The sequence below is a fragment of the Schistocerca americana genome, chromosome X (assembly GCF_021461395.2).
Source record: "Schistocerca americana isolate TAMUIC-IGC-003095 chromosome X, iqSchAmer2.1, whole genome shotgun sequence".
NCBI lineage: Eukaryota > Metazoa > Arthropoda > Insecta > Orthoptera > Acrididae > Schistocerca > Schistocerca americana.
The window spans coordinates 170,318,250-170,341,023 of record NC_060130.1 but is presented as its reverse complement, the minus strand read 5'-3'; the positions used below and the strand labels follow the sequence as shown (position 1 = coordinate 170,341,023).

The 22,774-nt window shown below is 42.6% G+C and overlaps 1 protein-coding gene across 1 annotated transcript in view; it reads right to left on the bottom strand.

Annotated features, from left to right (window-relative positions):
* Window positions 1–1,766: 1,766 nt before the first annotated feature.
* LOC124555890 (mediator of RNA polymerase II transcription subunit 15-like) overlaps window positions 1,767–22,774 on the bottom strand; it is a 115,159-nt gene continuing 94,151 nt past the window's right edge. The window contains exons 3-4 of the mRNA XM_047129950.1: window positions 12,287–14,836; window positions 1,767–4,064 (exon numbers count right to left, since the gene is read on the bottom strand). Coding sequence (XP_046985906.1) covers window positions 3,839–4,064; window positions 12,287–14,836 — 2,776 coding nt within the window. The 3' untranslated portion in view covers window positions 1,767–3,838. The remainder of the gene's footprint in view (window positions 4,065–12,286; window positions 14,837–22,774) is intronic.

Sequence of the window (22,774 nt, the reverse complement as noted above, 5' to 3'; positions counted from 1 at the left end):
GTAAACAGTTGCAAGAGTACCTAAAATGGTGGACTGGATTAAAACTGATAACTTTTTAATCAGATGGACACGTTAAATTTTGTCAGAGAGAGCTGTCATCACTCCTATGCATTTAAAAGCGATAAGGCCAGGAAACCTACAACTGTTACTGACGTAGGAAAAATAAATATAGAACCGAAATACGTAAAGGAAGGCTTCTTGACGAAAAAGATCTTAACAACACACTAGCTATTTAGTGAAAAACGGAAAGCAGGGACACGAAACAACATTGATGAAAAGTATGCTAATACAAATTGGGCGTCAATATGGAGAACCATAATCAGTAGAACTCACACAGTAGACATCGAAGTAGTGTAAAGAAAAAAAAGAATCCAATCCGGTAAGGCCAGAAGCAAGCTACTTCCTGCAAATAAAAAGCAACTCAGTCAATAGGCTAATGAGAAAATTTCTATCCTACATCATCGACAAACGTGGTGCCAATTTCTTAGACCATTAATGAGTAAACGCAAATTGCAAGTACAAAGACATATTTTTGGCAATAAATTACACTTACTGTTCTCACAATGTAGGAATTGGTTAATAAAATGAGATAAAGGCTTAGGATCTCGTGTAAGGGAACTAAACCGCATGGGGAAAAAGAATTCACGAGGCCTCGAATCTTAAATTAATGGCATAATAGACGATCGGCTTTTGGTAGGTTTGAATATCACATTTAATTGGAAATTTTAAGCTTTATTTCATTTAAAAATATATTATACTAACAAAAGGAAGGATTTGGATGCCATTGAAAGAGGAAGTTATATATTTAATTACATCCTTTAGTTGTTTGATTCATTTAAATTTAGTTATTTATTCAGTATTATACAAGAGGAGAATGCATGTTCTGAATTACCAGTAAGGACTTGGATAGACCCCACCATTCCAGGGACACTGCCAAATCTCTCTAAAGGAGAGAAAGAAGAAAATTAATTGGAAAAGATAAACGACTGTAAGAAACAACTGGGAATATATATATATATATATATATATATATATATATATATATATATATATATATATATATATATATATAAGGAAAGAGAAAAAGCCGGCAGCTGTCAGTAAGAACATTGTTCACCTAAGGTAAGGTTCTGTGTTCGATTCTTGGTCCAGCGTGCAGTTTTAGTATGTTAGGCTATTTCAAAATAATGCAAACTTCACTACAAAGTGAAACATTTATTCTACAATAGTTTTATCTACAAATATGGAACCTATAAACTTTCTCTAGATGTACCTTAAACTAGTATGACGTCTTCACAGTCCCCTTCCTTTAGGTACGATATCATACAGTCCATTCGGGGTTCAAATTTTTTGCCACTGTAGGCATGTAAATTGCATTTCTTTGATAGAGAGAGTTCCATCATATGTCATCGGTAATGGTGCTAATTAAGAAGATATGTTCTTGATCAAATATAGACATGATCCGGTTAATTTATTCAGAACTAAACAGGGAAAATAAGTTTCGGAATGTTGTTAGTGATATTTTTTCACTGCGGAAGACACAGCCTCCAAGCAACAATTTAAGACGCAATCGTTCTCGATATGCAAACATGACTTTTACATGATGAATTTATGTGTTCTCCTCCTACCATGCAAAATAGATGGATGTGTACTTTAAAGAGTTGAACAGCGTAGCGCTAAGAGAGTAACATCGTTACGGTGCAGCTGTACTTATGCATGTGAATGTTAGAAATGTATTTAAAACTAGCAACCTTCTTCACCAGAAATAATCTGTGATATGCACACATCTTTATTAAGCACTCTTTCCAACACACAATAATGTTACATATTACGTGAATTCTTTCTACAAAGTGAGTATACACAGGTACTGCCTGAACTTAATCAGGACGAGACATAAAATAAACATTCAAAAACACAGGAACTCGACAACAAAAATTAAAATATTGTATATTAATCCCAAATATTCGTTTAAACATACATAATTCTTCGTATTAAGAGCCGCATTTCACACACCTGAAGTCCGTTTAATTCACTGGACGCTGCCCATGAACATTACAAGGCATAAGAGAAGATACCGCATATTACTTATGAAAAGTGGAAAGTTTAGGGCAAGATAGCTTTGTAGACCTTAAGCATGAAAGAAACACGCATTTCATTCAACCACTGAAAATAATCTTCTAGTTTTCAAAAATCCACATATGCATAAGTAGCTTCCCACGTTTCAGGCATGTTATTCGAAAATATTCCTAGTACACCGACTCTTGTTCATAAAACATAAAATCATATATACATAACTCGAAAGCACAACGAGTAAGTAGTTAATTTGACAACATTCGTCCTTGTTAAAAAAAGGCATGTGCAGCAACATTCACGCATCTAAATACTTAAACGATATCATTCATCCTTCTATTGTTTTTCACGATATTGCCACGTGTCCCGCCAGAGAGAAAAATACTCTAACTACAACGAACACGCAATACTGCACCATTTTTCCCTACCCTCTTTTAATATTCTCTATGATTAGAGATATACATCTGTAAAATTTCCACAACACGGGAAATTGAAACCTTACGTCGTAGGTTATCACTTTTTCCACCCTATGGAAGTATTGGAATCATTTCAAGAAGGAATAGGCCAGAAAACCACTTCAAAATTTAAAAGCATAAGACTTGTCAATTTCAGTGAACCAAGGTTTTTGTTATCTTGAAGTGCACCACATTCGCCTTTGACTGTGGAAATTATTTATTTGCAATTGCAATTTCGGCCTTTGGGGCATTTTCAAGTGCTACTGCAAAAGATTATGCTTCAGCAGATGTCAGACTTTGAAATCCTCCGACATGCACACATGTCATCGTCATAAATGAGCCTTTTCACTGCAGAAATACAGTAACATCAAACGAGTGCGAATCTCTGTACATTGTGAAATGAGTAACTTACGTGAAATATTACCAGTGTTAACATTCTTTACATAAATCGCCACAAATCAGTATTCCAACGCACTGTTAACACGTGAATCTTTTGCAGTACTACTTGAAGATATCCAAACCCTGAAACTGCAGTTGTGAAATAAATAATTTCTGCAGCCAACCGCGAATGTGATGACCTTTAAAGAGTTCTTCATGACTGTGAACCCAGATGGTGAGAAGTTAATCAAGATTTCTGTGTTAGCGTCAATTTTTGAGTCATGAAGAAAATTGGCTAATAGTCTGCAACGTTACAAATTAAAATGCGTTACAGAGACATTCCAGGAAAACGTAGTTTGACGAAAAATATCAATTAGAAAACCTTTCAGTTTATCTCCATCCTTGAGCTACTCGGAACCAGTGGTTAAGAGTTGTCGAATCCACAAAGTGAAATTGTGTTCCGATCATAGATTCCAAATGTGAGTCAAGTAAAACGTGTCAGTCATTGGGAATGTATACGATTCCCCTACTACGAAACAAACTTAAGGAATTGAAAGCACGAAAGTATCAAAACCGACGAATGGCAGACCACGAAATGTTCCCGCACCAATGTTTGAGCTCCGCAGCACTGCTTACCCATCTGTGAAACTAGTCCATTTGATCTTAACCAGTTCTTTTTTTTTTCATTCAATGTAGCAAAAGTTCCTGTGTCTACACCTGCGACTTTCAAATATAGAACAGCTTGTTGGCTGCGTCACTGTAGTAGAGACAGCACTAATGCCAGAGACGAGCGGAAAGTTTTTCCCACTCTAGATGATTATCGCTGGAATGATGAGATTTACAATTTTGTATCCGAAGACCGTACGACAAATTTAGTGTCAAACGAGATTCTGTTGGGGTGAGACTGGGCTCCAGTGTCAGAGAGTAGTGTGAGCTCAGGACCTGTCGGCGGGCAGCGGTCGGCGGCCACGCACCCTGCGCGCGGCCGAGTAGGCTTCGGCGTCGTAGTCCTGTCCGGTGTAGCCGTCACCCGGGGGATGCTGCTGGCGAGCCCTCAGCCGCGACCGTGCGTGGTACGGCCTTCGGCCGCGAGTAGCCGGTGGCGGCGCCACTGTCGCTGGCTCTTCGACCACTATCGGCGCCGCGGCAACCTCGGCGAACCTGCCAAACATTCGTTTATGTAACAATCAGCTTCGAAACTGCAAAGAGCATCTATTAGGAAAGAACGGAACTTGTATACCGGGTGATCAAAAAGTCAGTATAAATTTGAAAACTGAATAAATCACGGAATAATGTAGATAGAGAGAGGTACAAATTGACATTCATGCTTGTAATGACATGGGGTTTTATTAGAACTAAAAAAATACAAAAGTTCAAAAAATGTCCGACAGATGGCGCTTCATCTGATCAGAATAACAATAATTAGCAAAACAAAAAAATGGTTCAAATGGCTCTGAGCACTATGGGACTCAACTGCTGTGGTCATAAGTCCCCTAAAACTTAGAACTACTTAAACTTAACTAACCTAAGGACAGCACACAACACCCAGCCATCACGAGGCAGAGAAAATCTCTGACCCCGCCGGGAATCGAACCCGGGAATTAGCAAAACAAAGTAAGACAATGCAAAGATGATATTCTCTACAGGAAATGCTCAATATGTCCACCAGCATTCCTCAACAATAGCTGTAGTCGAGGAATAATGTGAACAGCACTGTAAAGCATGTCTGGAGTTATGGTGAGGCATTGGCGTGGATGTTGTCTTTCAGCATCCCTAGAGATGTCGGTCGATCACGACACACTTGCGACTTCAGGTAACCCCAAAGCCAATAATCGCACGGACTGAGGTCTGGGGAACTGGGAGGCCAAGCATGACGAAAGTGGCGGCTGAGCACACGATCATCACCAAACGACGCGCGCAAGAGATCTTTCACGCGTCTAGCGATATGGGATGGAACGCCACCCTGCATAAACATCGTACGTTCCAACAGGTGTTTATCAGCCAGGCTGGGGATGATGCGATTCTGTCAACGGACCTTTACCCGTTTGAATCCCCTTCCTATGGCGATAGCATCGTAACTCTGAACTAGCACATTCCCCATTCTGATAATACAGTTTCACTAAAAGCGCCTTTTCAGGTAACGTTAACATACTGACCTTTTTATCACCCGGTACATAACTCTACGTTAGCTGAACATCTACTGATTGCCAACCAAGCTCCGAAAAAATTGGAAGACACAGTTGTTCTTCATAGAGAAATCAAAGGGCGCAGGATGGACCTTTGGGAAGAATTAGAGATCTATAGACATCTTGAGCGCAAATACGGGAATTTACTAAAAGACCAGCTGCAGCTTGGCTGTGGACAATTTTTCGATAGTTTCAACCCTATACTGTTTGCAAAAAAATCTTCATACGACGGACCGTAGCCTTTACGAGTGGTTCATTTCCACAAAATTTTACAGAGGGGTCCAAAAAACTGTATCCACTGTTTAAAAGTCCATAACTGGCAAACTAATTGACGGAGTTGTCTCATCTTTGGTAGTAATAGTTTGTAGTTCCGGCAATCGCCACACAAACGTTGTATTGCGTTGTTTTATTTCGTCAGATGACAGTCACCAGATAGTCAGTGTTAGTTGCACCTAGTACTCGTGTAAACATGGCTGGCGCAAGCCTTACATTCGATGTTGTATTTGTGGTATTTCAAGTACGAAATCATTAATGAGGTTCAACGGCAATGGCGAAATGAGTATCAAACAGAGCCACTGACACGTTTAACGATTCGTCGCATTCGAGACAAATTTGAAGCCGAAGGCTGTGTTAAAGATGTACGCGAACAACGATCTGGACGACCTGTAACAGTAAAAAGTCCAGCTAGCTCCCGTCGTGTGTTACAACAATTCACTCGCTCACCACAGAAGTCTGTGAGACAGTGTGCCCGTGAAACTGGTGTGAGTCGCTCAAGTGTTCGGCGAATTTTGAAGACTGGAAAGTGGAAGTGCTACATCCCACGATTACTACACGCAATGAACGAGGACGATCCAGATCGTAGCATGGAGTACTGCGAGTAGTTTACTAACATGGTGCACAACGATGAAGAGTTTGCAGAGATGATTGTGTGGTCTGATGAGGCACAGTTCAAACTAAATGGTACAGTAAATCGCCACAACTGCATCTACTGGGCCGCCGAAAATCCGAACGTCCATGTAGAAAAAGCCGTGAATTTGCCAGTAGTAAATGTATGGTGTGGGTTGTCTTACTGGGGCTTGATTGGGCCATTCTTCTTTGACGGCACAGTTGCCGGTGAGGTGTACCTTCAGAAGCTTCAGACATCCATTTTACCTGCCATCCGAGACTTGTATGGAGACGGAAGAGTTTACTTTCAACAAGATGGTGCCCCAGCCCACTACCAAAGTCGTGTTATGGCGTATCTCGACGAAAATCTACCTGGAAGATGGATAGGCCGTTGAAGTGCTGTGGAGTATCCGCCACGTTCCCCAGACCTAACTCCCCTGGACTTTTACCCGTGGGGAACACTAAAGGACGTCGTTTATCGACAAAAGCCAAGCACACTGGATGAACTTCGAGAATCCATCGAACATTCATATGCAAATATCCAACTGAACACGTTGCAGTCAGTAGTTCGTGCTGCAGTTCGGCGGCATCGTTTGTGTGTGGATGTTAATGGTGACCATTCTGAACACCTACAGTGATATCTTTAAGTTGGACTTTAAGCTACACTTTTACCAAAAATGAGACAACTCCGTCAATTAGTTTGCAAGTTATGGACGTTTAAACAGTGGATACATTTTTTGGACCCCTCTGTATTATAAAATTTTTGTGCATATGTATTCGTTTTCAAGTTAATATTATACTGGGATATTGATGCCACCCACTTTTGTTATGTTTGCTACTCTTCAGATACCTATAAATTTTTGCTTTTTACTGACTTTACGTTTAATAGCGTGCTTACGCACTGGCAGTTTTGCTTCCAATATGATGATGTGCTGGAGGTGATATTAATTTCAGTTCTGTCAATATGCTTGTAATAACGTACTTATACATAGATATCACTATTTCCGTATGATAATGTACTGACAGTCCTATAAGGATCTTAACTTATGCCAGTATATTTTATGTATTTGTCTTTTTAACATCTTATTCTATACTAGCTGATATGCATGGTATATTTGTATTGGTAAATTCAATGTGCTTACGCTTATTGGCTGTTTAGACCGCCAAGTGTACATGTTTATCGGTGCATGTGCCTCAGGAATTGCTTTAATTACATCCACGCTCTCCGCTCTCCCTCAGTCGGCATGTATCTACTAACATGGTTTATTATTCTAAGTAAATGTTTTTACTGATGCGACAAGCCGTTGATGCCAGGGACCTCAGTTTTTAAATATGACATACAGAACGTTGCCCATAAATGTCATGTGGAGACAGATTTTACTGGGGAAATTGCTAATGTGAAGTTGTAAGTACTACTTGCCCTATTGTGATAGTTACCATATTGTTGTCCGCCCCGGTAGCTGAGTGCTCAGCGTGACAGACTGTCAATCCTAAGGGCCCGGGTTCGATTCGCGGCTGGGTCGGAGATTTTCTCCGCTCAGGCACTGGGTGTTGTGTTGTCCTAATCATCATCATTTTCATCCCCATCGACGCGCAGGTCGCCGAAGTGGCGTCAAATCGAAAGACCTGCACCAGGCGAACGGTCTACCCGACGGGAGGCCCTAGCCACACGACATTTCCATTTCCATTTACCATATTGTTTGTGATAGTCCTACATCTACTGTAGGGAGTACCTTCTGCTAGACAAGTAATACTGTTCCATGGAGTTTTCATTATAAGCTATTGCATTGTATGCAGGTCTGTCCTTCTGAAGAAGACGGGTTTAGATCCGTCGAAACAGTGGTCAAGTTTATTTGAAAGCCACCATTTCTTCAGCTGGTTGGTTATCTTTTATTCACGCTGTTCTGTAACCGTTGCTGTAGTGCAGCCATGTCCAAAATATTATAGCTTACGCTGATCGTTCTATACGAGGGTACTCGATATCTTAATTATTACCTAGAAAAAATAAAATTACGCCATTAATTTTTTGGAAGTGAAACTTGAGATTCTCCCACCATATAAAATATTAAAAGAACTTAACGGCAATGGCCGGCCGGAGTGGCCGTGCAGTTCTAGGCGCTACAGTCTGGAGCCGAGCGACCGCTACGGTCGTAGGTTCGAATCCTGCCTCGGGCATGGATGTGTGTGATGTCATCAGGTTAGTTAGGTTTAATTAGTTCTAAGTTCTAGGCGACTGATGACCTCAGAAGTTAAGTCGCATAGTGCTCAGAGCCCTTTTATCGGCAATGCACCTGGTGGCGTCTTCGATAACAGCCGATATTTCTACAGGTCCACACCCCACCATTTACAAGGTACAAATGCAATGAGAAAGCTATTTGTAAGGAAATTTAAAACCTCGGTGCGCAGGGCATATGCCGAAAGGCAACACACACGTCCACCTCGGTAGCTGCAGGGTCATCGCGGCAGATCGCTAACGGAAGTTGCCTGAGCTCGATTTCCGGCCGGGTGGGAGATTTGCTCTGCTCGGGAACTGGGTGTTGTGTTGTCCTTCGTACCACCATAATCAACACGAAAGTCGCCTGCATGGTATCGCGTGACAAGTCTAAGCCTATGTAACTTCCCGCCAGGTTAATTTGACACTCATTAATATCCTTCACCGTAGAAGCACCCTGTCGCATCGTCTTTCCTCTATCGAGATGGCTATATGGGTGCGTATCGAAAAAAAAGAAAGTCGGAAGTTGATGTAGGTCATGTTTGGCTGTGTGGTGGCGCTAGTATTTACAGTGTGTGTGTGTGTGTGTGTGTGTGTGTGTGTGTGTGTGTGTTGTTTTTTGGTATACGTCCTGCATACCGAGGTTTTCAGTGTTCTTGCATAACGCTCTCCCGTTGCATTTGTGCTTTGTAAACGGCAGGGTGTGCACCTGTTAAAATTTCTGCGGTTATCGAAGACGTGACCCGGCTGCTTCGCCGTAAATCGTTTGAACTTTTTCTGTTTGTTTATAGGTACACGCCTGCATTTATGGTGCACATTGAAATCTCTGCACCACATTACCGTAATGGTCGCTAGAAGATCCAAAACAAAATGGCGCAGCCCTCTGATAAAGTGGCAAATCGTGCAATACGGTAATTAATTTTTTTGCGTTTGAAGGGGAACAATCTCGCAACAATCCATGCTGGTTTGGTGGAAATGTATGTAATAATACACCGTTATATGACATAAAAGTTAGTAGGTCCAGATATTTTCATTGTAATCAAACAAGTCTGAATGACGCAGAACGAAGTGGCAGACCGCCTCTCCGTAAAGAACCGACAATAGCAAAAGAAGTGGAGCCACTCGTAATACAATCCAGGCGATACTGGAAAAAGTGAAAATCGATCAGGCATCACAATATATATATATATATATTACTTTCTACCTCAAATTGTGTATTGACAACATATTTAACACATTTCATCGCTAAATAAATGCCCTGTGAGATAGTGGTTGGCATTCCGAAACACTGCTATTTTTTACTGATGTGCTAAAGTCATTAGCGAATTCAATATTCCGAGATCCACAGTATCAACAGTGAGCCGAGGATACCAGATTTCAGGTATTACCACTCTCCACGGACAACGCAGTGGTCACTGCCTTCACTTAACGACCGAGAGCAGTGGCGTTTGCATATAGAATTTTCAGTGCTAACAGACAAGTAACACAGTGTCAAATAACTGCAGAAATCAATGTGGGATGTACGACGACCATAGGCATATCCGTGAGGACAGTGCAGCGAAATTTCTAGTCAATGGGCTATAGCAGCAGACTTCTGGCATTTGCTAATAGCAGGATATCGCCTGCAGCGCCTCTCCTGGGCTCGTGACCATATGGGCTGGGCCCTAGACTACTGGAAAACCATACCCTGGTCAGATGAATCAAGATTTCAGTTGCTAAGAGCTGATGGTAGGGTTCGAGTGTGGTGCAGACCTCACGAAGCCACGGACCGAAGTTGTCAACAAGCCATGTGCAAGTTGGTGGTGTGGGCTATGTTTACATGGTCCGGACCAGCTCCTCTGGTTAAGCTGAACTGATCATTGACTGGAAATGGATATTTTCGGCTATTTTGTGATCATTTCAGCCATTCGTGGGCTTCATGTTCCCAAATAACCGTGTAATATCACCGGGCCACAGCTGTTTACCATTGGTTTGAAGAACAGTGTGGACAATTCGAGAGAGTTATTTCGCCACCCAGATCGACCGACATGAATGCTATGGAACATTTACAGGACATAATCGAGAGGTCATTTTGTGCACAACATCGTGCACTGGCAACACGTTCGGAATTATGGATGGCTATAGAGGCAGCATGGCTCAGTACTTCTGCAGAGGATTTCGAACGATTTGAGACGATGCTACGTCGCGTTGCTGCACTATCCTGGTCAGAAGGAGGAATCCCGCGACTTTTGTCAACTCAGTCTATAGTAGACATTAATTTAAGTATTTCGGAATACTAACCACTGTTTCACAGAGTATTTATTCAGCGATGAGTCCATTTGACGTTGAAAGTATGTATATGTTATTGTTGTTGTCGTCTTCAGTCATGAGACTGGTTTGATGCAGCTCTCCATGCTACTCTATCCTGTGCAAGCTTCTTCATCTCCCAGTACCTACTGCTACCTACATCCTTCTGAATCTGTTTAGTGTATTCATCTCTTGGTCTCCCTCTACGATTTTTACCCTCCACGCTGCCCTCCAATACTAAATTGATGATCCCTTGATGCCTCAGAATATGCCATACCAACCGATCCCTTCTTCTAGTCAAGTTGTGCCACAAATTTCTCTTCTCTCCAATTCTATTCAATACCTACTCATTAGTTTTGCGATCTACTCATCTAATCTTCAGCATTCTTCTGTAGCATCACATTTCGAAAGTTTCTGTTCTCTTCTTGTCTAAACTATTTATCGTCCACGTTTCACTTCCATACAAGACTACACTCCATACAAATACTTTCAGAAACGACTTCCTGACACTTAAATCTATACTCGATGTTAGCAAATTTCTCTTATCCAGAAACGCTTTTCTTGCCATTACCAGTCTACATTTTATAACCTCTCTACTTCGACCATCATGAGTTATTTTGCTCCCCATATATCAAAGCTCCTTTACTACTTTAAGCGTCTCATTTCCTAATCTAAGTCTCGCAGCATCACCCGATTTAATTCAACTACATTCCACTATCCTAGTTTTGCTTTTGTTGATGTTCATCTTAGATCCTACTATCAAGACACAGAAAGAAAAGTCATCTGCACTACTCATGGCGAACCTGTCGCAGTTAGAATTAGAGCTGTAAAGCTCTTTTAAAACTTACGAGTGGAGATAAAATGTCTGACAGTGGTTCAAATGGCTCTGAGCACTATGGGACTTAACTTCTGAGGTCATCAGTCCCCTAGAACTTAGACATAGTTAAAGCTAACTAACCTAAAGACGTCACACACATCCATGCCAGAGGCAGGATTAGAACCTGCTACCGTAGCGGTAGCGCGGTTCCAGACTGTAGCGCCTCGAACCGCTCGACCACCCTGGCCGGTTTTGACAGTGGGTTACAGGACAACAAAACGTTTTATGAACATTACAAAGCTGTTTAACCACAGTTGCAGTACCCCCCCGTCCGGATCTGATACATTAAACATATTGTTTTTTTTCAGTGGAATGTTTCCAATTTTTTTTCAATCGAGAATTTTACACTTCATGACTGACTGAAATATGGAACTCGCAGCTAACAAAACAAAACAAAACCAAGCAATTCATTGTTACTAAAATATAATTAAATGCGTTCAAAATATCAGCGCTTGGCAACAAAAAGGAATGCAACGAAAAGATTTAAATCAGTCGACAGAAAATTTCTGAAAGTTTTAACTATGTCTTAAAGATGTTTGTCATGGCAGCCCGCCGGCCGCGGTGGTCGAGCGGTACTAGGCGCTTCAGTCTGGAACCGCGCGACTGCTACGGTCGCAGGTTCGAACCCTGCCTCGGGTATGGATATGTGTGATGTCCTTATGTAAGTTAGGTTTAAGTAGCTCTAAGTTCTAGGGGACTGATGACTTCAGATGTTAAGTCCCATAGTGGTTAGAACCCCCCCCCCCCCCCCCCATGGCAGCCCTTTGTGATATGAAAATATTTTTTCATAGTTTATTGTCACCTAGTAATCTACTACGAACTGAATGTTAAATAGCAAAGTAAATAGACAGTTTAATGTGTTTTTCATTTTTAAATCTAAAGTTATTTGACAAACTGGAGATAGAAGGTTTTTGCAACGATTGGAATGCCATGTTACCTGTAGTCCAGTTCTGGCCTCTGTTGCTGTTCTTGGTCCTGTTCTAAGAACTGCTGCTGGTCGTAGCGGTTCTGCTGCTGTTGCTGCTGGTGTTGCTGCTGCTCCTGCTGCTGCACCAGTTGCTGTTGCTGCTGGAAGCGCCGGGGCGCGCTAGCCTGCGTGCGCTGCTGGGCGCGAAGATGTTCCTGCACCGCTTGGTAAGGGTCTTTCAGGGCCGCCGCTGTGGCTGGTGCGGCCGTCGTCGCTGCCACGTACTGCACAGGTGCTGGGGCAGCTTCCGGCACTACGGGCTGTGGGTTGTAGGTAGGCCGCTGTTGCTGCAGAGTCTGAGCGTCGTGGTATATCTGCCGTCCTTTCAGATCTTCCTGAAAAATAATCTGAGGTGTTTCTATCTCCTGATAGGCAGAACTTGCTGTCGTCGGTTCTTGGTAGACAGGACGGACGGTAGTAAGCTCTTGGTACGTGGGCTGTGCTGTCGGACTTTCCTGGTAAACTGGAGCCTGGGTTACAGTTTCTTGGTAGACAGGACGCTGTGTTCTCGAGTCTTCGTACACGGGCCTACCAGCTGTAGGGGACGGGCTAGGGAAGGAACTGAGATACTCGTCTTGCAGCCTCGTAGCCGGAGGAGCGCTGTGTGGCCTCTGCGGCCTTTGTGGCCGTTGTATCCTGCGTGATTTGCTTCTTTCCTGACCCACTGACTGAGCAGGAGGTGTCGGCGTTGCATACGACCTTTGTCTCTTAGTGGAGGTTAGCTGCTGCTGTGGCTGATAGTACACGGGGTTGGGAGCAGGAGTGTCACTCTCTGCCACTGGAGCTACTTTGAAACCGGCGTCAACAAGAGCCTGGAGCTCGGAGTGGGTGAGAGGACGCTGCCCGTCAGGTGTGGGCAGACGCACGACAGGTAGAGAGTTTCCTCCTTCGGGCTCAGCAGGTTGTCTGTTGTCGAGTGCAGCTGTCGGTCGTTGAGATCTTTGTCTTCCCGAGGCTGTCGATTCGAAGACAGACGATTGAGAGGGTTGAGTAGTCTGTTCGAAGTACGAAGGACGTGCGGTGGACTGATAGATGGTCCTAGTTTCTGGCGCTTGGCCGAGAAGAGAGTTGATCACTTCCTCGTCGTGGATCGGAGGGGGAGTCGTAATGCGCTGACGAGTGCGCGAGAAAGCCTGCGGCCGCCTCGCCTGGTGAGGGCGAGTCGTTTCACGCAAATACTGCTCCGGTGCCGGTCTGCGTGTTTGCTGCAACACGGGTATCTGCGTCTGGGAGTCTTGCTGCTGCTCGTACTCCTGATAGGACTGTGGCTCCCTAACCACAGCCTGTTGTTCCACCTGCTGTATGGGTCTGTACCTCTGGGACTCCCTGAGAGCCGCCTGCTGCTGTGCCTCTCGCAGTGCAGCTTGCTGCTGAGCCTCTCGCAGCGCGGCCTGCTGCTGTGCCTCCTGCTGTGCAGCCTGTTGCTGAGCCTCTCGTAGTGCGGCCTGTTGCTGAGCCTCTCGCAGAGCAGCTTGCTGCTGTGCCTCTCTCAGGGCAGCTTGCTGTTGCGCCTCCCTGAGAGCAGCTTGTTGCTGCGCCTCTCTCAGCGCAGCTTGTTGCTGTGCCTCTCTCAGCGCAGCTTGTTGCTGTGCCTCTCGGAGTGCCGCCTGTTGCCGGTCGGCTTGCTGTACAGTGGTGTGCTGCTGGGCCGACTGCTGTCGAGCGGCTTGGAGGACGGCCTGTTGGTCTTCGACACTCTGGTAGACTATCTGTGGCTGCTGAGCTTGCCTCAGAGCAGCCTGCTGGCGCTGTGCAGCAAGGCCAGCATGAGACTGTTGTATAGCCACTTGTTGGACAGCCTGCTGGGGAGCCAGTTGCTGAAGCTGCTGCTGCTGTAGCTGTTGTTGTTGCTGCTGCTGCTGTTGTAGCAGCTGCTGCTGCTGTTGCTCCTGAGCCTGCTGTCGCTGGGACAGAGCCAGGAATTGTGCCACTTGTGCACCCTCATACTGTGTCTGTGTAGGCGTCGGAGTTGCCACTATCAGCTGCTGAACGGCTGCATTCGGATCCTCACCGGCCAACGAGGCCCTCAGTCGCGCTTCGTGCACACTGTGGGCTCTGGAGGGTGTCAGCTGCTGAGGAACGAGAGCGACTGAGCGTGGTGATGTAGCAACCACCAGTTGCTGCTGTGGCAGGGCCTGTGCCTGGGTCAGAACGTGTTGCTGCAGCTGTTGCTGAGTCAACAGCTGCTGCTGTGGCTGGGGTTGGGGTTGCAGCTGTGCTTGTGCTTGAGCTTGAGCTTGGGCTTGAGCTTGAGCTTGAGCTTGAGCTTGAGCTTGAGCTTGAGCTTGAGCTTGAGCTTCAGCTTGAGCTTGTGCCTGTGCTTGTGCTTGTGCTTGCGCCTGTGCTTGTGCTTGAGTCTGTGCAGAGTAGTATTGGGCGGCGACTGTGGGCTCTGCAGCCACCAGCTGTAGCCTGGCTTGTGGGCTCGGTTGAGCCTGAGGCTGTGGTTGCACCTGTGCCTGCTGCTGAGCTTGGTGTGCTTGTGCAGCTGTATACTGCACAGCATTTGCTTCAGGAGTTCTGTGCACAAAACAAAAGAAATCACACATTAAAAATGCTTATTAACACACCAAGTTACAAAATAAAATAAATATTAACAGATACCTCACTGTAAACAAAAAGTAAACTACTAATTGGCTGCGAATTTAGGCTGGTGATTAGAGATTGTAAAATTCGTCAACATTTAACAGTTCGAATAAAATACTGTTTCTCAATTAGAGGTTAAACCAAATATCTGATAACGTCTGCTGCAGTTTTGCGGGTTCTGCACATTAGATATTTTTATTTCAAGAATATTTGGAACTCTTCTTTACTACCCAGTATTTGAAGATTTTGGAAACAGAAAATTAGGCACAAAATAAACAGTTCTGCAGCACTGGGTAAACACAAAAGCAATACGTGTCTGACAGAGACAACGGCTTACACAGTGACAATGAAACTATGCTCTCGCATATTAACTGTACAGACTGAGGAAAAAATAGCTTTGACAATGAGTAAGTACGTTCTACACCGTATTTAATGACCATTTTTTAACATTTTGATAGTGTAAATACGAAAACATTCGCTATGAAATCAGCACCTTTAAAAAATAGCATGAAATATAAAACAAACTGGAACATTAGGCAACGTCTTAAAAGTGATGAGGTCAAATATTATAGATAAATTTCAAGTCTGTTCACAAATTTTCCCCAATATGTAACTGGAAATGGACATTTAAAAACCTAAATCTTGAATGCAGCTTCATATTTTCAAAACACACACGCACTTTTTGAAGTGGTTGCTGTAAGTAAATCTCACACTATTCGAACAAGTTAGTATTTTGAAGTACATCACTTATTTAGAAACATGGAACTGTAATTTAATTCATAAACATACGTTTACTAACACGGCCAAATTATTTTCTCTATGATGCTCACTGGAGATCCCATTAACGTCAAACTACACTTTATTTTCAAGTTATCACTTCTGAAACTGCACAAACAAATTGGAGCGTTGGTTCATATTAGATTTATCGATTATTTGTATTTAATATCATTTTGTACCCTAATTTATACATTAACATAAACATCCAGATATTATCACGACAATAGACAATGCAAAGTACTTTGGGGAGGAATTTCACAAGCCTTTCAATCAATGTGGGCCAGTGACATACAATTAATACTCGAGCTCTCAATGTGGCCAAGAAGAACCTTTTTAAGTAAAGTCAGGATAGCAATGTTATCAGAGCGAGAGACCCAGCTCAAACTGGAAAAACTCAGACTGTACACGACTTTGGCCTTGCTTGAGTAGCTATGCTGGTAGCAGCATTTCAGATGTGTGACTCTAGTAATATTTGAATAATACTGATTCTTTCCCTGATCTATACTCATCCCAGTCTTTTTCCATCAGAGTTCCAGTGCAAGTTTGCTAACAAAACTGCACAAGGCAAACAAGCTCTTAATGAACCATGACCTTCCATAAAGTAAAACGACAACACTGACTTTTCGAAAGGGAGCTCGGAAACAATAAGACCTTGGCCGTAGCTGAAGCCAAACCTGCACAGGTAACATTCACTTCAATAACTTTAATTTCAAACTGGTCTGGAATACTTACACGAGATACCGGGTTCAGCATTATTTTTAACTAAAAATACGACATTGAGTTTAAATTAATTTTTTGTCTTACGGTATATGTCTGAATAACACACACATTCTTACTAACATTACCAAAATAATTGATTATACTACTTTTGTATAACTGAGGCATTCTTCAGGTGGTGATACATGATCTAAACTATTCGGTGTATCGTATTGTTGAAGGTGAACTGCAAGCAGTTTTGCAAGTGTTTTTGGAGTGAAAACTTCAGTAACTCTGTCGGAATCGTCTACTTCAAAAAATAGTTTGTAGTGAGCTGCTTTAGCAGCGATGAGTCTTTAGGAGCTGAGACACTACAAGTAGGTTCGTTTTATGTTCGTTATTACTCCATGTCCCAATATTAGTGACGTTATCGAAGATGATCAGAACTTTGCGGAAACCCAAGAGACGAAAACATGTGGTATGTGTAAGAGTACTTTAGGAAGCTACAATGTCAGTACTTACTAAAAGCAGAAAGTGAGAAACAAAAGATATCCGACTTTAAGAGAGATTCACATCCAAATCGCAACGTTTAGATAACTCCTCATTTTATTCTTCTGTTTCGAATGTTCACCTGCCCATAGTTATTACCATTGAGTTCCTTTTGTGATTTTGCAAGATAGGATCTCACTTAGAGCGGTTTGTGAAGTACACTGTATACTTAGATGCAAGAAACCATCCTCACATTCGCCGGTAATGATTACATTTCTCGACTCTTCGCTGTATGCAATTCCAGTATAGAGCTGAGACCTCTTTAACGTTGTCACCTTTACTTCTTACAAGACAAGTTTCCTTTCTTTTATATACTGATATCGATTCACTAAGTCAGTTCCTACTTTCCTTTAAAACACTGCTAATTAATCTAGCCATTTCCACCTGAATAACTTTTATTATTTTCGCTTAGAATAGAATGGCAGGTTCATAAGTCATTTCTTTTGATAGCTTTCAGCGACTGAATATAGTTTTAAGGTCAGATTGTCTTGAGAGCAAAAATGTGTGTCCAGTTGTTTCAGTAAGGTTAGAAATTTGTGTGAAACATAAGAGTACACCGTCGGAACTGAATAAACTGGTCACACACACTGTGGAAGAAGGGTGAGGCGCTAGGCTATACTCATCTACATCTACATCTACACGGATTCTCTGAAAATCCCACTTAAGTGCCTGGCAGGGGATTCATCGAACCACCTTCACAATAATTCTCTATTATTTCATCTCGAACAGCTAGCGGGAAAAACGAACACCTATATCTTTCTGTCTGAGTTCTAATTTCCCTTATTTTATTATGATGATCGTTTCTCCCCACGTAGGTCGGCGTCAACAAAATATTTTCACGTTAGCAGGAGAAAGCTGTGATTGAAATTCTGTGAGAAGATTCCGCCGCAACGAGAAACGCCTTTGTTTTAATGGTGTCCATTCCTAATCCTGAATCATGTCCGTGACATTCTCTCCCCTATTTCGCGATAATACAAAACGTGGTGCTCTTCGATGAACTTTCTCCATGTACTCCATTAATCCTACCTGGTAAGGATCCAGGATCGCGCAGCTGCACTGCAAAAGAGGACGGACAAGTGTAATCTCTTTAGTAGATCTGATACATTTTCTAAGTGTTCTGTAATGGCGTTTCCTCTGAATTCATCTCAGTGAGTTAGAGACAGAGAATGTAATCAAAGGGTAAATAAGCGGGTCGTAATCTTGTATAAACTCAGCGTTCACATCAAAGTATTTTGAAAATGGCGGAGCCCGCCTTCCCCACCAGTGACAAAACTGCTCGTATAAACTCAGCGTTCACATCAAAGTATTTTGAAAATGACGGAGCTCGCCTTCCCCACCAGTGACAAAACTGCTCGGAGTTTTCACCGGACGATCAGGTTTACAACTGAGATCGTGGGCAGTGTAGTCCCTGTAGAACTCTGCTTTCGCCACTACATTACGCATAATTCGACTCCCCTATTACAGAGGCATGTCGTTAGCACACAGATCGCTGGTGCGACCTATTCTTGAGTATTGATAGAGTGTTTGGGATCCGTGCCAGGTCGGATTGAAGGAAGACATCGAAGCAGTTCAGAGGCGGACTGCTAGATTCGTGACCGGTAGTTTCGAAGAAGACGTAAGTGTTACGGAGCTGCTTCGGGAACTCAAATGAGAATCCCTGGAGGGAAGGCGACATTCTTCTCGAGAAACACCATTGAGAAAATTTAGAGAAGTGGCATTTGAAGCTGATTGCCGAACGATTCTACTACCGCCAACATACATCGTGCGTAAGGACGAAGAACATAAGATACGAGAAATTAGGGCTTATAAGGGGCGTATAGACAGTCGTTTTTCCCTTGCTGAATTTGCGAGTGTAACGGAAGGGGAAATGACAAGTAGTGGTAACGGGTACCCTCCACCACGCATCGCACGGTGGCTTGCGGAGTATTATGTAGATGTAGAAGACTATACTATTCTCATTGTATAATTAGTATTCCAAGTGAGTAATAAAACCGCTTGACGCTTCTATCGCGCATTTGTATTAATTCTGAACCCAGATTTTGGAGGTGCGATGGTGTCCTGGACTGAATTCTAAAGATGTCAGCTTTGTTTGTTGGAACAAAGGTACGAGATATTCAATGTGGTATCACTGCTATGTGTTCGACGATAATTGAAGTTTGTAATGAATTTCTCTCCTAACCAGTACTGGAACTTGTATTTCCATGCGGTTAGTCATTTACGCCATTTTATATGTAAAGATATCTAAAGGATTCCTCAAAAATTTTGTCAGTGACATTGTTCTTTTGTGCCACGGCTTTCACTTTTCTTTTCTCCTGTAGTCATGTTTGACGTGTCTCCGTATAACCGGTAACTGAGAAATGCTCATATCTTCTGCAACTTCGTCAGCAGCGAAAATCAGTTTTTCTGTCTTCCGTTTACAAACATATTTTGTCGATGCAACCAATCTCTTATGCCACTGGATGTTCGATTGAGTTTCTTGTAACATCACATCGTATCCTCTTCTCGATGACTTCCAACTACTTCCTCCTAGGCCGTCCTCTTCCTTTCTTTCCCAGCACATGCCAAAAAAATATTAATTATAAAAGTGTTGCTTATGATGGCATGTTCAACGCATTTTAATTTCTCTTTTTCATTTCCTTTAGTAATCTGATCACTTCGTTGACTGTCCTTAAGACTTACAGGGTAGTATTCCTTTCCGTCCAGGTCGTTCTTGTTATTTTCCGCCATATACAGTACTGGCCATTAAAATTGCTACACCACGAAGATGACGTGCTACAGACGCGAAATTTACTCGACAGGAAGAAGATGCTGTGATATGCGAATGATTAGCTTTTCAGAGTATTCACACAAGGTTGGCGCCGGTGGCGACACCTACAACGTGCTGACATGAGGAAAGTTTCCAACCGATTTCTCATACACAAACAGCAGTTGACCGGCGTTACCTGGTGAAACGTTGTTGTGATGCCTCGTGTAAAGAGTAGGAATGCGTACCAACGCGTTTCCGACTTTGATAAAGGTCGGATTGTAGCCTATCGCGATTGCGGTTTATAGTATCGCAACATTGCTGCTCGAATTCGTCGAGATCCAATGACTGTTAGCAAAGTATGGAATCGGCGGGTTCAGAAGGGTAATACGGAATGCCGTGCTGGGTCCCAACGACCTCGTATCACTAGCAGTCGAGATGGCAGGCTCGGAGACCATGGCTGCGGTTACACTTGACGCTGCATCACAGGCAGGAGCGCCTGCGATGGTGTACTCAACGACGACCCTGGGTGCACGAATGGCAAAACGTCATTTTTTCGGATGAATCCAGGTTCTATTTACAGCATCATGATGGTCGCATCCGTGTTTGGCGACATCGCGGGGAACGCACATTGGGAGCGTATATTCGTTATCGCCTTACTGGCGTATCACCCGGCGTGATGGTATAGGGTGCCATTGGTTACACGTCTCGGTTACCTCTTCTTCGCATTGACAGCACTTTGAACAGTGGACGTTACATTTCAGATGTGTTACGATCCGTGGCTCTACCCTTCATTCGATCCCTGCGAAACCCTACATTTCAGATGGGTAATGCACGACCGCATGTTGCAGATCCTGTACGGGCCTTTCTGGATACAGAAAACGTTCGACTGCTGCCCTGGCCAGTACATTCTCCAGATCTCTTACCAACTGAAAACGTCTGGTCAATGGTGGGCGAGCAACTGGCTCGTCACAATACGCCAGTCACTACTCTTGATGAACTGTGGTATCGTGTTGAAGCTGCATGGGCAGCTGTACCTGTACACGCCATCCAAGCTCTTTTTGACTCAATGTTCAGGCGTATGAAGGCCGTTTTTATGGCCAGGGTTGGTTGTTCTGGGTACTGATTTCTCAGGATCTACGCACTCAAATCACGTGAAAATGTAATCACATGTCAGTTCTAGTATAATATATTTGTCCAATGAATATCCGTTTATCATCTGCATTTCTTCTTGGTGTAGCAATTTTAATGGCCAGTAGTGTACATATTTCAGAATTTACAGGTCATTTCCTTTCCAGTTTACAAGGCCAATACTTTCCATGTTGAATTCAACCATTTTTTATTTGCTTCTGTAACAGTTTTATGGTTCAGAATCTCCAAAAGTCGAGCTACACAGCTCATTTACTCTATTACTTACAGTATCTGTTCTTCTACACATTTTTTCTTATCTTATGTACATTACTAAGCGACTGTCAGGGCAAAGAACCAAATTCTAGTTGCAGGTTGCCTATCTAAAGGCTTCCAGATGCAACAGAAATTTGATTTTCAATATTTCATAGAAATAGTGATCAAATTTAAAAAAATTTAAATGTTGACATAATCTACTCATTATAAAGTAGAGTCTCATGTGAAAGGTTCAAGACAATAAAACAAGTATTACAGCTACGAACTGCGTATATGTCCTAACTCACCGCTCGCTAATACCCGGACTATATTCATCCATTATTTGAGAATGAGAGTAATTACGGATTTGCAACTTAACGCGTAATTTCAGACCTTCGAGAAAATTTTTCTTTACTGCTAACTCTATTCACAATGAACTTTGCAGACATTATCCACATATACCGCTGAATGTACCTGCAAAATTATGTCATTCGACGACTCATAGTTTAGGAGACATGACGTCATGATAATTGAGATGCTTGAAAATCAAGCTTTTTCTGTTAAAATCTGTTTACGTGTCTTGAGACAGACACGCAGACTATATTCATCCAGCATTTTAGAATGAGAGCACCTACTGACTTGCAACAAACATTAAACATAATTTCAAATCTTTACAAAAGTTTTCTGACACCACCTAAGAAATCATGGTCGTTGTTCATGCAGTAAGACTCCTGTTTCAGGTACAACATTTTAATTTATTTTTTCTTTATTACTATGTTCGCGACACATTTTGCAGAGAGTGTCCATATATAGCGCTGAATGTACCTGCAAAATTATATCATTGTACAACACACTGTTCAGGAGATATCATGTCATAAACATTGAAATGCGTGAAAATCTAACGTTTACTTAAAACGGAGCGCTAATTTCTCAGAATATATTTATCCAGTGTTTGATAATGAGAGCACTTAGTGACTCTGAATGAAATTTAAACATAATTTCAAACCTTTACCAAAATTTCTCTCGCTTACATGCTTACTGTGAAATATTTAACCCATTAACACATTTCTAAAGTAATCAAAAGTATGGATCCGTTTTAAACATGCGAGTTAGATTCTTTATAGAATCGGTGGTTTGCTGGCACTACAGAATCCAATATACTACTTAAACACTTTTTTCAGTAAATTTTGTTTTTCACTATGCTTCCGATATTTTCATAGACATATTGTGTTCATCTACGTCCCGACATAGCAATTCTGTACTGTTAAATTATGTTAACCACAGATACAAGCATTTTATTTTTTTTAAAATGTATTTTTACTCAGTTACTTGTTCCTTATTTAAGGTGTCGCAATCCAACTACTTGTTTAAATTCCAACAATATTCGTCCTTTCCTTGTGCCTGACCTTAACGAAGTATAGAACTCTTAGAACTGTCTAATCAGATGTTAAGCTTTAACTCGTTTCCCTATAGCCATTCTGGCTTCGCGATGCATTCTTCGAATTGGGCACGCAAATTGTGCCTTGTTGGGATTCTGGTAAAACCTGGCTTTTCATCAAAATCGGCCACCCAATGCTGCTTTATTAGAGCTCATACGGAGGCATATAGGCAGTCGCTCCTCCCTCGCTCTATTTTCAAGTGGAGCAAAGAAGGAAAGGACAAGTAATAGTACAGGGTACCGTCCGCCAAGCACCGTACGATGGCTATGCGGGGGGGGGGGGGTT